The following is a 13914-nucleotide window of genomic DNA, read 5'->3' on the forward strand; positions in this document are numbered from 1 at the left end:
CCGGGCATTGTCAGCAGCCTCCCTGACCACAGGAGCCTCGGGGCTGTCAGGCCTCACACACAGCACAGAACACGCTCTCTGCTCCGTGCTGAGCTGGGACAGGACTTCTGTGTGTGTACACTGTCTCTCCAACTGGACCCTACACTGCTTGAGGGCAAGGACAGTGGGACAAACAGGCAGTCCTGGGCCTATCAACTACGAGGCAGCAGGCAAAGAGGAGAGATACAGGCAGGCCTGGAGTTCGAATCCTGACTCTTGGGACTTCCCTGGTGGCGCAGTGGTTAAGAATCCGCCTGCCAATGCAGGGGACACGGGTTCGATCCCTGATCCGGGAAGATGCCCCACATGCCGCAGAGCAACTAAGCCCGTGCGCTGAAACTACTGAGCCTGCGCTCTAGAGCCCGTGCTCTGCAACAAGAGAAGCCACCGCAATGAGAAGCCCGCACGCCGCAACGAATACTAGCCCACGGTTCCGCAACTAGAGAAAGCCCGTGCACAGCAAGGAAGACCCAACGCAGCCAAAAATAAATAAATAAATAAATTTATTAAAAAAAAAAAAAAAAAAAATCCTGACTCTTCTACTTTTAAGCTGGTGCCCTTGGGGAAGCTGCTTAACCTCTGTGAACCTATTGCTGCATCTGTAAAAGGAGACAAATAATAGTGACTACCTTGAAGGGTGGTGAGGATCAGAAATAGTACACGGGACTTCCCTGGTGGCACAGTGGTTAAGAATCCGCCTGCCGGGCTTCCCTGGTGGCGCAGTGGTTGAGAATCTGCCTGCCAATGCAGGGGACACGGGTTCGAGCCCTGGTCTGGGAAGATCCCACATGCCGTGGAGCAACTGGGCCCGTGAGCCACAATTACTGAGCCTGCGCGTCTGGAGCCTGTGCTCCGCAACAAGAGAGGCCGCGATAGTGAGAGGCCCATGCACCGCGATGAAGAGTGGCCCCCGCTTGCCACAATTAGAGAAAGCCCTCGCACAGAAACGAAGACCCAACACAGCCATAAATAAATAAATTTAAAAAAAAAAAAAAAAGAAAAAAAGAAAGCATCCCTCCCATTGCCGCCTCACTCCTTTCTTATCCAGTACTTTGGAAAAAAAAAAAAAAAAAAGAATCCGCCTGCTAATGCAGGGGACACGGGTTCGAGCCCTGGTCCTGGAAGATCCCACATGCCGCGGAGCAACTAAGCCCGTGCGCCACAACTACTGAGCCTGCGCTCTAGAGCCTGTGAGCCACAACTACTGAGCCCACATGCCACAACTACTGAAGCCTGCATGCCTACAGCCCGTGCTCCGCAACAACAGAAGCCACCGCAATGAGAAGCCCGCGCACCGCAACGAAGAGTAGCCCCTGCTCGTCGCAACTAGAGAAAGCCCACGCGCAGCAAGGAAGACCCAACGCAGCCAAAAATAAATAAATGAATTTTTTTAAAAAGTGGAACTTAATTGAACAAAAAAAAAAAAGAAAAAAGAAAAGAAATAGTACACATAAGGCAACTGACACTTGGTGAGTACTTACTAGTAGCTGTTTTCATGAGGGGCAGCAAGGCACAGGCTCTGGAATCTGAAACACTGGGTTCGAATCCTGGTTTTGCTACCCACTTGCTAATTCAGGAAGTCTCTTCACCTCTCTGAGCCTCAGTTTCCTCATCCATAAAATGGAGACAAGACCATCTCACTCTCATAGAGCTGTGGTGAGGGCTGAGTAAGAGGCTGCAAGGCACAGTGCTGGGTTCACAGGAGCCTTAGTCCTGACAAACGGCTCAGGCTGTGACACCCCAATGTGCAGAACTCCCCAGCTCTTCCCAAAGCTGTTGATGCTACTCCAAACCCAACCCCTAATCCTGCCCCTCGGGCCCTAGGTCCCAGTGCCTGCCCCTGCCCAGTGTGGTCTCCCAGGCTTGGATACAAGCTTTGGAGCCAGACAGACACTTGGGTGTGAATCTTGGCCCAATCACTTACTAGCTGTGTGATGTGTGTCAAGTCGATTAACTTCTCTGTGCCCTCATCTGCTAAGCAAATAAAATGGGACATAATCAAATCTACCTCCTAGTGCTGTTAGGAGGATCAGGCAAGAATTCATCAAGTGGGTTTAGCAAAGTGCCCAGCACCTGGCAAGAGCTTAATAAATATTAGCCATTATTATTATTGTTGTTTCTACAAAACACTATATTCCAACAACTGATTTGTAGAAGAGACTTGAGAACACAACCCATCTGTGAGTGAAGGACAGCCACAGACCCTCTTCGGGACTAAGAGAAAAGTTATTGGAACCCTCACTGGATTCCCAGAGGCCCTCCCAGGGCAGAGGGGTGCCCATGCCTCTCCCCCAAGGCAGGAAGAGAACTCCTACCAGTATGTTCTGGCCCCTGGCAGCCAGGACTCCTCCTCTCTAGAACCCTGAGAAAGAGGAAGTGAGGCTCTGCACACCCAGCTTCCTCAGGCTGCCAGGAGCTGGAGGTAAAGGAGAGGAAAAATGGCTCAGTGCAAGGGTGCCACCCAGACGCTGAGTAAAGTCACCAACTGCAGGGCCCTAGATCAGATGGGTCAAAGGAGGCTTTGCAGGGATGCTGCTTCAGGGCTGACCCCACATGGGGTAGGGGAAGACAAGCAGGTGTCCCACTGCTTTTTCTCAGGCCAGAAAGCATATTCTCAGGCTGACCAATAACTGCCCTGGTCTCGGCCTCAGAATCCTCCTCAACCCACTCCTCCCAGCAGCCATTACCAGTGGTAGCTTGTCAGTGGCCAGAGCAAGACCACTTGCCATTCCTGACCACAAGTCTCAAGCCTCTTCAGTTTCAGTAGAGAAAAACCATTTTCAAAGTGCACTGACATTCCCCGTCTCACTCGTACAAAAAACGCCCTGGGCTGGGCAACGATGGGACATGTGCCCGCGTTTTACAGACTTCACTCCAACAGTACAAGGTGGGGTTGAAATTAGAACCCTTGTCCTCCAAGGCATTCATTGTCCATTCTTTCAGACACTAGCATCTATGATGTCAAGATATTGTACAAGGCCCGGGGTGGCAGGTGAGGGAAGTAGGGGGTAGGTACACAGAAATGAGTCAAATGTGGTTGCTTTGTTCCTCAGTTCAGAAAACATTTGTTGAAGAAATGAATGAAGGAGTGGTAATAAGAGATGCTCTCCCAGCCCTCCAGAGCTCTTTCTGGTTCCGGCTCTTCCCCAAGAAGTAAAAAGCACCTCCAGGTGGGAAACTAAAGCCCCCAGGGACGTGGTAACGAGAGGGAGGCTCCTTCTTGACCAGGGGGCCTGCTTTGGGTATCTTCACCCCAACTCCGGCCCCGAAGAGGAGCAGCCAGGCGCTGAACGGCCGGGGCTGTGACTGAAACCCAGGGCTGGTGGGGAGGCCCCTGAGGCTGGCCATGAGCTAGTGAGGAGGCATTAGTGAGGGGAGGCCGGGCACCTCTGCCTGCCCTGCTGGGCCCCAACGCTGCCCTTCTGTTGTTCCCACCTGTGGAGGAATCAGCTGCAGGGCTGCAGTTGCCCAGCTTCCAGGCTTGGGGTCAGCCTCAGTGGCCAGGCTGTGAATACTGGGTCACTGTGATCGCCACCAGACCATTTCTGTTCATTCTGGAGGTTTATGGAGCCCCTGCCACACACAGGCTTCCTGGCAGGCCTGGGGGTACAGGAAGAGCTCGGCCTGGGGGCAGAGTTAGCAGGAGAGGTGGATGATTACAGAGTCAGCACAGGAGGCATGGTGAGTCAAGGGTGGCGACTCTGGGGCCAGCGTGATCTCATTGAGAAACCTGGCCTGGCCACTTGTTAGCTTGTGATTTTGAGGAAGTTGCTCCGCCTCTCTGAGCCTCAGTTTCCTCACTGGGTAATAACAGTATCAACCCTGTAAGATGATGATGCCAATGAGAGATGTAAAGGTGTAACCCACTGCTGGTCAATGAATGGTGTTACCGGTGTCTGTACTCAACCCACCATGAGAAGACAGAGTGGAATATGTCAGGAGCGGGCAAGAGGCAGCATTCAAGAAAGCAACGAGATGAAGCAGCGATGCAGCTGGCTGGGAGAGACTGAGACCTCGGGCTCATGGGGGCATGGGGGGGGCACAGTAGCAGAGGGGGCCCCGTGGGTCAAGGCATCCGCATGCAGTGTGGCTGGAACACCGGGGAGTGGAGTGCGATGAGGAGGGAAGGGTGGGCCGGAGCCTGCCTTCATCCTGCAGGCGAGTGCGCCTCCGAGGACGAGCTTTCAGGAAGATGGGAGATGGTTTGTTTCCTGGCCATGACACTAAGCAGCACTGAATCACATGATGAGAAAGTCACTCCCTTTTCAATTCTCTTTCAAGCCTTGACTCCATCCAGGGGAAAGTCTCAGCTTTTAACACCGAATACCTGTGATCCTCACAGGCCTCAAGGTGACTGCTTTCCACAGGCGACTGTAACCATCAAGAATTCTGTAACACTGCTATGCTTTTGTTCTTATGATTATCTTCTATTTAGAGCAAGTGGCTTCTGCTAACAGGGGTGATATAAATTTTCCTTGTAAAAATCGTTTAAAAGCAAGCCATTTAAAGGAAAATACTAAAGAAAGGAGGGTACAAGGGGAGATGCAGAAAGGGCAAAAATCACCGAGGTTGCACTCCAATGGCCCATCTTCAGGAAATGCTGCTGAGGGCAGTAGGGTGTCACCCAAATTCTGAGCCAGGGAGGGCCAGGTCAAATCTGGACCTTGGAGAGACAACTATGACCGAAGGGAGAGGACGGGGCCTGGTCAGCAGAGTCCTGAGCCAATCCAGGTGGAAAATTAGGTGTGTCTGCCCAGGGCAGTCGGCTTCAGAAGGACCAGAGGGGAGACACTCTGGAGGCAGATAGGATGCGGTTTGTGACCTGCTGTGTGGTGACGGAGGGAGAGGCGGCCTCTGTGTCTGTCGTGTGAGCTGTAACTGTGGCTAGGTGAGTGTCTGTCACTCAGATTCAGGTGTTCCTATGACCTCCCATCAGACCAGGAGCTTCTTGGGGGCAATGTTGCCGCCTCCTCCTACCTCTTTGCCAACTGCCCAGAGCCTGCAGGGTAATCTAGCTGCACGGCTCACCAGCTGACAAGTCAGGAGCTCAGACCAGGGTGGCCAACCAGCCCTTCCGCCTGCAACTTTGGGGTTTCCCAAGATGTGCGGCTTTCAGTGCTAAAACAGGGACAGTTCTGGGCAAACTGTGAAGAGCTGGCCACCCCACCTGGGATGGTCCTCGCAGGGTGGGAGCCCTAGAACCAGATCCCATGGGGCTGGAGTGGCTGGCCTATGGGGCCAAAATGAGAAGGTCACACTGTCTGCATGGGTCCAGGCCCCGGTCACCAGCACACGTTTATATGAACAGCACCACGCACCTCAGAGCCGGCCCCCAACCTTCTCGAAAAGGCTCAGTGACTTTAGTCCTTTTTAAGAAAATATGTTTCACCCTGATTAGAAGCCTTCAGTTCCAGTTTAGATTCAAAGACCCCAAAGATGCCATTTTCCAGGCTTGGGAACTGTTCTCAAAGGGATGTTTCTGACCCTGACACTCAGGGGCCCTCAAGGCTGACTCTACCCATCCTCCAAATCCTCTGAAGCACTCCTGTGTCCAGCCAACATGGCCTGCTCAGCTCCCACGCCTGCCCCCCTCCTTCCCACTCTGTCCTCCCCTCTTCCTGTTCCATTTGCGTGGGGGCCTCCCTTCACACACCTTCCTGTGCTTGAACGCCACCCAAACCTTATGGTTTGGCTCAGGGCACCTCTCCAGGAAGCCTCCACATAACCTCCAGGCAGAAGATACCCTGGTTTCTTCGATCCTTTTCCAAAGCGTCATCTAACCTGTGGCGGCCACTCAGGCCTTCCACCTTGGACTGGGCTAAGCTGGAAACCACCAGAGGGAGGGTTCACATCAGATTCATATCCCCTCCCCCCCAGCCTCCCTGCCTCCTCTCCCTGCAGTCAGGAGTCGGCATACAGAATTAACGCATAAACGACCAAACCTATAATGCCTGGTTAGGAGAAATTCCAACTGTCTCTCCACCAGTCACCAGTGGACAGCAAGGAGCGCCTCTGCAGAGGCTGGTCTGTTCAGCCAACGTCGCTGAGCCCTCCACGTGGCGGACAAGGTGAACAAGACACTTACCACCCAGGAAAGGCCGCTGGGTTTGCCTGACAATTCTGTAATGACCACCATGCAGCCCAGGGCCATGGTGGAAGGACAAGGTGCTCTGGGAAGGTGTCACGAAGGTGCAGCCCACCTGGGGTCACAGAGGCTTCCCAGTCAATTGAATTGAGACCTCAGAATAAAGAGCGCGTGGCCGCGGAAGACTGGGACGTCTCCCTGCCGCCATCTCAGAAGAGAAAGCATACAGCTTGGGGGTCAAGGCTCTGTCTCCGCGCCCCCGCTCCCGGCCGTGGGATCCCCTGCCTCAGTTTCTGCATCAGCACAGCCGGGCTGTTGCGAGGATCTGTAGGGATAATGGCTGGGGAGCACTCAGCACAGTCAAGCTCTCCCCAAACACAGGGGATTACTGTTGTCAGTATGACCCAAACAGCTCACAGGAGGCCAGAGGATTCCAGGCAGCCAGACCTCTGAGCCTGGGCTGAGCTGGACAATAATCCTGCCTCATGATTAGCCCCGGCCTGGGAGAGGAGAAACAGGGCTGCCCCGAGCCTCCCCTGCTGCCAGCGGCCAGCCGCTGGGTCAGACCGCAGGAAACTGAAGCAGCAGAGACCAGGAGGCTGGGTGGCAAGTGGCCCAGGGGTGCGAGGGGGAAGGAAGCTGGATGCAGGCAGAGGAAGACGACAACCGAGGGCGTGGCTGAAGACAGGCCAGGGCAGACGAAAGAGACAAAGAACAGACAAGCATGGGAGAACATCCTCTCCTCTCCCGGCCGCCCTCCTGAGCTACTCCAGACCATCAGTGGAATGACTTCCAGGACGGATGCAGCAGGGCTCTGCCACTCACAGGCTGCCAGGGCTCTTCAGAGGCAGCTGGGTATTTATTTAAGTCTGTCTGAAAGCCACCCTGTTAGGGGAAGGAGCCAACCACGGACCGGAAACCCCTGAGGTGTGCAAATCCCCACGTCACTTCTCAGCAGGAAGGAGCTGGGGTGGAGCAAGCTGAGATTAAGGCCGTGGCCGTGGTGCCCAGCCACCCAGGACACCCACTCAGCACTCACGGAGGCATCAAGGGCCACCTGGGTGCTGGGAACACAGGTCCCTCCTGGCCACGCTGCCCTTCCTGCCACTTCTCAAACACACCAGTCTGGTCGCCACTCCCGGCTTTTGCTTTTACTATGTCCAGAACGCACATTACTGGCTCATCTCAAGCGCCACCTCCTCCAAAGGGCTTCCCCTGACCGACTCATCTGGACCAGCCCACTCCCTGGACCAGCCCACTCCCCGCACCACCGTGCTCTCCCCCAGACACCCACGCAGCTCAACTCCTCATCTCTGCAGGTCTTTGTGTCTTTGCTCAGATGTCACCTCCTTCACAAGGCCTTCCCCACCCCCCTATTTTTTCCCCCTATTTAAAATTGTACACCCTCCCCCAGCTCTCGCCCTCCCTCCCCCAGCTTCCCTCTTCTCTGTGTTACAGACTAGATATTTAATTGTTAACTGTCTTTCCACTCCCACTGGAATGTCAGCTCCAAGAAGACAGGGATTATCGTCAGATTTGTTCACTGCTGTATCTAGAAAAGTGCCTGGCACATAGTAGGGGCTCAATAAATGTTTGATGAGTGAATGAATAAGTGTGTATGAATGTTTAAGAGCAGGGACTCTGGCCAGAGTGCCCGGGGTCTCATCCGCGCTCTTCCACTGACTGTGTGACCTTCGACCATTTACTTAACCTCTTTGAGACTCAATTTAATTAATCAGTAAAAGGAGAATAACCACAGTACCTGTCTCACAGGATTACTGGGGGATTAAATATGATCATGCATATAAAGAGGTGAACACAGTGCCTGGGCTCCAATGAGCACTCAGTACCGTGTGGCTGTCAACACCAGCCCTCACGTGGTAGCATTTCTTGCTTATTTGCTCATGTGCTTATCCTCTGCTTCCTCCACTCTAGCATCGGCTCCAGCTTGCCCTGCTCACCACGGTACCCCCAGTGCCTAGCACAGTGTGGGAAGAGAAAATCAGGCCTCCTCTCAAATCAAGAAATGCGGAGCTGGGAGACACAGCCACGGCTGGAGTAGGAGCCTCACCGATCTGTTTCTCCAGGGCCGCAGCCTCACAGACGGTGGCCCGGGGCAGGATTCCGGGGTCGGTGAAACTTGTCTGCAGCAGGCAGCTCATGACGAAGAAAAACAGGATGGCAGCAATGATGGGGATGGCGAGGGTCAGCTGGCGGGCCAAAAAGGGACAGCTAGAAAAAGAGAGGGAGAGAGAGATGAGCAGACACTCCAAGGGCTGCCTGGGGCTCAGGGCTACAGCACCAGGTAGGCGCTGTCATCCCATCAAACACCACCACGGTCCTGAATAGAGGCAGATGTATGGTCCCTGGATGAGTGCAGCCCCGCACCCGTCCGTGCCTAGAGCAGACATCACTAATTGATCCTTGTACTTTCTCCCTGAGCCCCTGGCAGATGTGATCAACAGATCCCAGCACTCAACCCCTGCACTTGGCTGCAGCCTCAGAATCCTTCTAAACACAGAGCTTCAGGCAGCCACTACCAATGAACTGGATTGTCACTTGAGATGAATCATCCAAGACAGTGTTCATTCATTTATTCGGTCACTCCACAAATATTTACTGAGGTCTTCTCTGTGTTAAAGGCAATGACTTCAACAAGCAGCAGGGATAACGGCAGTGAGTAAGACAGGAGTCTCCCTGCTCCCTCAATGAGGCTTATGGCCCAGTGAGGAAAACAGACATGTAAACAGAGAATTGCCACACAGGGCTTGGCATGTTATAATGGGGAAGGGGAAAATAGTAGAACAGTTAGGAAAGACTGGATGAAGGAGAGACTTCCTAAGCTAGAACCTGAATGAGTAGGGTCAGCCAGGTAAAGGGTGTAGGGGGAAGAGCGTGGTCCAGCTATTGCCACTGTCACCCGAGGGCTGGCATCCGGAGGCAGTTCTATCGGGTCCCCTGACCCTAGTGGGCTCCAACAGCCTGTGCACGGGTCTGACGTTAAGGCCCGCCCATACTATTAACCACCATCCTATGTGGCCTTCCCTCCCAGAGCCAGAGTGGCACCTGACGGGGTGAGGAACTGCTATTTGGGGATGACTGACCGCTGGGAGGCCTGAATCAGCCAACGTCCCAGGAGCTGGCACAGTCGGAGGAGCAAACCTGTGGGCATCTACACGCTGTTTCCGGAGCCTCCATTGTTGGAGGCTCTGGCCTCCAGAGAGGCCCTGCCCTTGAGGAGCAGAGACTGCCGAAACCAAGGGCTCCAAGTGGGCCACGTTCTGCTCCAAACACCTCAGTGGTCCCCAGGTCTGAGCCTCAAACAGTGCTGCGCCCTCTGTGTCACCCACATGACAATTCAACCAGTTCATGTACAACCAGACTTCTTGGGAGATGGAGAAGACTTGCAGAGCCCTCAGAAACACCAAGTCCTGGCCCCTGGTTTTACAGATGGGGACTCCAAAGCCCACAGCCAGATCCAAGGTCACCCAGCCAAGCAATGGCAGGATTGGGGTCTCCAGGCCCCCAGCAAATGCTCTGTCCATTTCATTCCACAAATAAACGTATTTGCTATATTGTATTGCAATGTATTTACTGTATTGAGTGCCTACTACATACCAGGCCCTGTTCTAGGCACTGTGAATACAACAGTGAGAATAAATACCTGTTCTCATGGAGAGAGACAGGCAAGAAGCTAATAAGAAGCGTAAGTGTAGTATGTCAGATAGCGGCAAGTGTTTTGGAGAATAAGGGCAGATGGGACAGGAGGGAGGGGGCCAGTTTCCTATATTACAGGGATGGTCAGGGAAGGACAGGAGAAAGTGAGGGAGTGGGCCAGGAAGCTATCTAAAGGAAGAATATTCCAAACCATGCAAAGGCCCTGAGGTCGGAGTGTGCAAGGAGGCCAATGTGTCTGGGAGGGAATGCACAGGGGACAGTGGGAGGAGATGGGGACAGAGAGGAAGCCACCACGAGGGCTCTGGCTCTTATCCAGAGAGGCAGGGAATATTCAGGGAATATTCAGATCTGACTTGGAATTAAAGGGGGCACTCTGGCTGCTGTGTGGGGATGGGAAGCAGGGCAGAAGCTGGGAGGCCTGTGCAATAATGCACCAAATCAAACAGTAGAGAAAATCATTCACAGCAAGAAAGGCCCTAGAGCCATGTTTACCCTTCCCCAGAGCCTTGGGAGAGTGCGAGCACCTCTCGCCCTCCAGGCCCTCACCAACAGCGTTCCCATACACCAGGTCCCTACTGAGGTTCCACCCCAGTCCAGGCCCAGGCGAGCTCTCAGCCCAAACCCAAACCCTCCTGCCAACACCACCGGCCCAAGTGAGGAGGAGCGCAGCAACAAAGACGGGATGATTCACAAGCTCTCCTGGAACCCAGAAGTCCTCGCTTCCTCCCTCTCTGGGGACAAATCTGTCACCAATGAAGATATCCCCTCAGCCCAGAGGAAGTCCTGTTTCTGAATTGACCAAATCCCACACTGCAGGGTCACAGGGGCCAGCCCTGGCAAGCACCACTTCCTCCTGCCTCAGCTGCATCCCTGGCTGGGAGGACCTGGTGGAGCCTGAGGGATGCTGGAAAAGTCACTTCCAAAACACCCACATGGGCCGGCACAGCGGGGTGTATCTGAAACTCAGCCCAAGGGCCATGCTGGAGGCTGGGGGATCCCCAGAGTTTCTGCTTGTTAATTATTCGGGAACTTTTTATCCACCCTGAGTCAGAAAGGAAAGGGTGAAAGGGAGAAGCTAATTGGTAGGAAGTCCTCACCTTGCTTCAAGGGGAAACCCAAGGTTGCAGATACATGATCTGGCAGCTGGAAAGGGTAACTGGGGGCCAGTGTCTTGGTGGAAGCCTTATCATGGCCCTTGGGAAGGGTTTTTTGGTGATGACAAGTAACAGCAGCAGCCAGCTTTAAATGCTTATTACCAGCTAAAAGCTTATGTGCATGAATTCCTGCCACCCTCGTGACAACCTGAGGAGGGGGTACTATTATACACCCCATTTTATAGATGAGGAAACTGGGGTTCTGAGTAGTGGAGTGGCTGCCCTGAAGTCACACACTTGGTGCATGTGGAGCTGAGATTTGAACCAGCTCTGTTGGCTGCAGAGATGGAGTTCTTAACCACCTGTAAAACTGAGTAAGACCACAAAGGATGGGTAGAACCAGGAGAAAGGTGGGGCTCATGCAGCATGGGTAGGTGTGCATTTGTGTGTATGTGTGAGTGTGTGTGAAAGGAATCAGGAAGCAGGTGGCTCAAGCTAGAGATCAATGGTAGAGTGGAAAACTTCTGATACAAATATGTGACCCTGGTAAAGTGACAGGCATCCCTTCCTCCATCCATGAAATGGAGAATACTGTGTGGGCCAATCCTGAGTCACTGGGGATATGAAGAGGTCAAAAAGCCATGGGGGCAAACATGACCTGTCACAGGAAAATCCTCTTTTGAAAAATAACAAGGCACTGCAACTGTTCCTACCGTGGAACAGGCCAGAAGGTACTCTGGAGTGTTGGGAAGGGAAAGCAAGCCAGGAGGTCAGGAGGTGAGGGGCAGGGGCCTGGGAGATGTCTGGGGGGGCCAGAGGAGGAGGAGGGAAGGACAGGAAGCTCTGGAGAAACTAAGGAAGGTGTTGGAGAGAAAAGGGGAGGTATGAGAGGCCCAAAGATATTTGAGGGCCTAGGGTGAGAACGACTGAAGGGTAAGCAAGGGGGGAGGGTCTGAGAGTAGAGAGATGACTAGGGGACCCTAGAGGGACCCTGGAGGGAACAGGAAAGATGGCTGGGAAATCTGAGGTGGTATATAGCCAAAGGACAAGGAAGAAATTCAGAAGTTGTCTCGAAAGGATATAAAGAAAAGATGCCTCAAGGGGTCAGAAAAAAGCTGGGAACAAGAGATGGTCCAGGGGATAGGTGAGGAGAGGGGATCTATCCAAGTAGCTGGGGAGGCCTGGGGCAGATTCTGAGAGGGCAGAGAGGATAGGGGTCTTGGAGGGACATGGGAGGGCAGTGATCCTGGCAGAGGTTGGCAAAGGCAGGGTGCCAGGGAAGGATGGGGGTGCTAGGGAGGGGCCAGAAGGGATGGGGTGGCTGGCAGGGATGGAGGAGACCAGCTTAGATGGTGATCCAAATTGTCACGGAAGGATGGCGAGTCTGGGAGGGGACCAGAAAGGACAGGTGAGAGATAAGCAAGGAGACTGGAGAGGCCTGAGGGCAGATTCTGAGAGGCACCAGGAGGCCAGGGAGAAGCTGGGAAGGGAGGGTGCCTGGCAGGTGCTGGGAAGGGTGGAGGGCCCAGGAGGTGGGAGAGGCCGGGGTGCCCAGCAGGGGACCAGAGGGGCTGGAGTGTCCATCAAGGGCTGGGGAAGGTGGGGTGAGCGGCAGGCGGCAAAGGAGATCGGAAGGGATGGGGCGCCTCAGGGGGCGGGGACGCCGCCGAACTCACTCGAAGACGAAGAAGAGGACGGTGGTGGTGAGGATGAGCAGCAGCGTGAGGGCGAAGACGCCGCCGTGGCCGGATAGCATAAGGCGGCCGCCGCAGTAGAAGCGGTTGCGGCCCGGGAACACCTCCCACTTGCGCCGCGGGCGGCGGCCGATGCTCCCGCTGCCGCTGCCGCTGCCGCTGCCGCTGCCGCTGCCGCTGCTGCTCCAGCGCGGCGCGGCGGCGGGCGGCGGGGGCCCGGGGCCCGGGCCGGGGGGCGCGGCGGGGCCGGGGCGGCGCGCCCCGGGGGAGGCGGGTGGCGGGGCGGCCCCGGGGCTGATCTGCTGGTATTCGCAGTCCTTCATGCGGTCGGCCGCGGACCTCGGCTCTGCACCCCGCGGGCCTGCCGGGCCGCACCAGGACCGGGGCGGAGCGGAGGAGCTGCTAGCGGCGGCGGCGGCGGCGGCGGCGCGCGGCGCTCGCTCGCAGGGGGCGTCCCCATCGCCGCCCCGCCCCGCCCCGCGCGGCCTCCCGCCGCAGCGCCCCCTCCGCCTGGGCCTGGGATGGCGCTCGGGCCCCGCGGCCCGGTCCTGACCCGCTGCAGGGCCCCGACCAATCCCCTGCCGCCCCGATCCCTGCTGCACAATGACGGGGCAGCAGAGGCGCGCTCCAGGACTCTTTCTGTTCTTTTGCAATCAAACCATTTGTTGGGCGTCCGCTGTATTCCGGGCGCCGTGCCGAGCGCCGAGATTGGAGAGGTGGACTTCGTGATCTACTTCTGGCAATCTGTATTTCCAGGGCCAGGCTTCACCCATCTCTGATGACCTACTGGACAGGCATTTTGGGGGGCCAGCAGGGGTGGGGATGGGGACACAATCTGCTTTGAAAGCCAGGGGCCTGTTAATTACTGTCTTGAAGTTCAAAGTGCCCAAGTGGTATGTGTGGCACATCCTCTGTCCTCCCTCACCCAGCTCTGTGACCTGGACCCAGACCCAAGCTTCCTATCACCTAATGCAAGGTTGATGCCACAGGGCCCCAGTGGTTTTTTGTTTGTTTGTTTGTTTTTTAATTTATTTTATTGATTTATTTTTGGCTGTGTTGGGTCTTTGCTGCGCGTGGGCTTTTTCTAGTTGCAGCGAGCGGGGGCTACTCTTTGTTGCAGTGCGCGGGCTTCTCATTGCGGTGGCTTCTCTTGTTGGGGAGCACGGGCTCTAGGCGCGCCGGCTCAGTAGTTGTGGCACACGGGCTTAGTTGCTCCACAGCATGTGGGATCTTCCCGGACCAGGGATCGAACCTCTGTCCCCTGCATTGGCAGGCGGACTCTTAACCACTGAGCCACCAGGGAAGCCCCAGCCCCAGTGTTTTT

The 13914-nt window shown here is 55.2% G+C and overlaps 1 protein-coding gene across 1 annotated transcript in view; it reads right to left on the reverse strand.

Annotated features, from left to right (window-relative positions):
- The window catches only part of ZDHHC18 (zinc finger DHHC-type palmitoyltransferase 18), a 23536-nt gene extending 10548 nt beyond the window's left edge, over positions 1 to 12988 (reverse strand). Inside the window, exons 1-2 of the mRNA XM_061184684.1 lie at positions 12573 to 12988; positions 8196 to 8356 (exon numbers count right to left, since the gene is read on the reverse strand). Coding sequence (XP_061040667.1) covers positions 8196 to 8356; positions 12573 to 12913 — 502 coding nt within the window. The 5' untranslated portion in view covers positions 12914 to 12988. The remainder of the gene's footprint in view (positions 1 to 8195; positions 8357 to 12572) is intronic.
- Positions 12989 to 13914: the final 926 nt, after the last annotated feature.

The sequence above is a fragment of the Eubalaena glacialis genome, chromosome 3 (assembly GCF_028564815.1).
Source record: "Eubalaena glacialis isolate mEubGla1 chromosome 3, mEubGla1.1.hap2.+ XY, whole genome shotgun sequence".
In the NCBI taxonomy this organism is placed as follows: Eukaryota; Metazoa; Chordata; class Mammalia; order Artiodactyla; family Balaenidae; genus Eubalaena; species Eubalaena glacialis.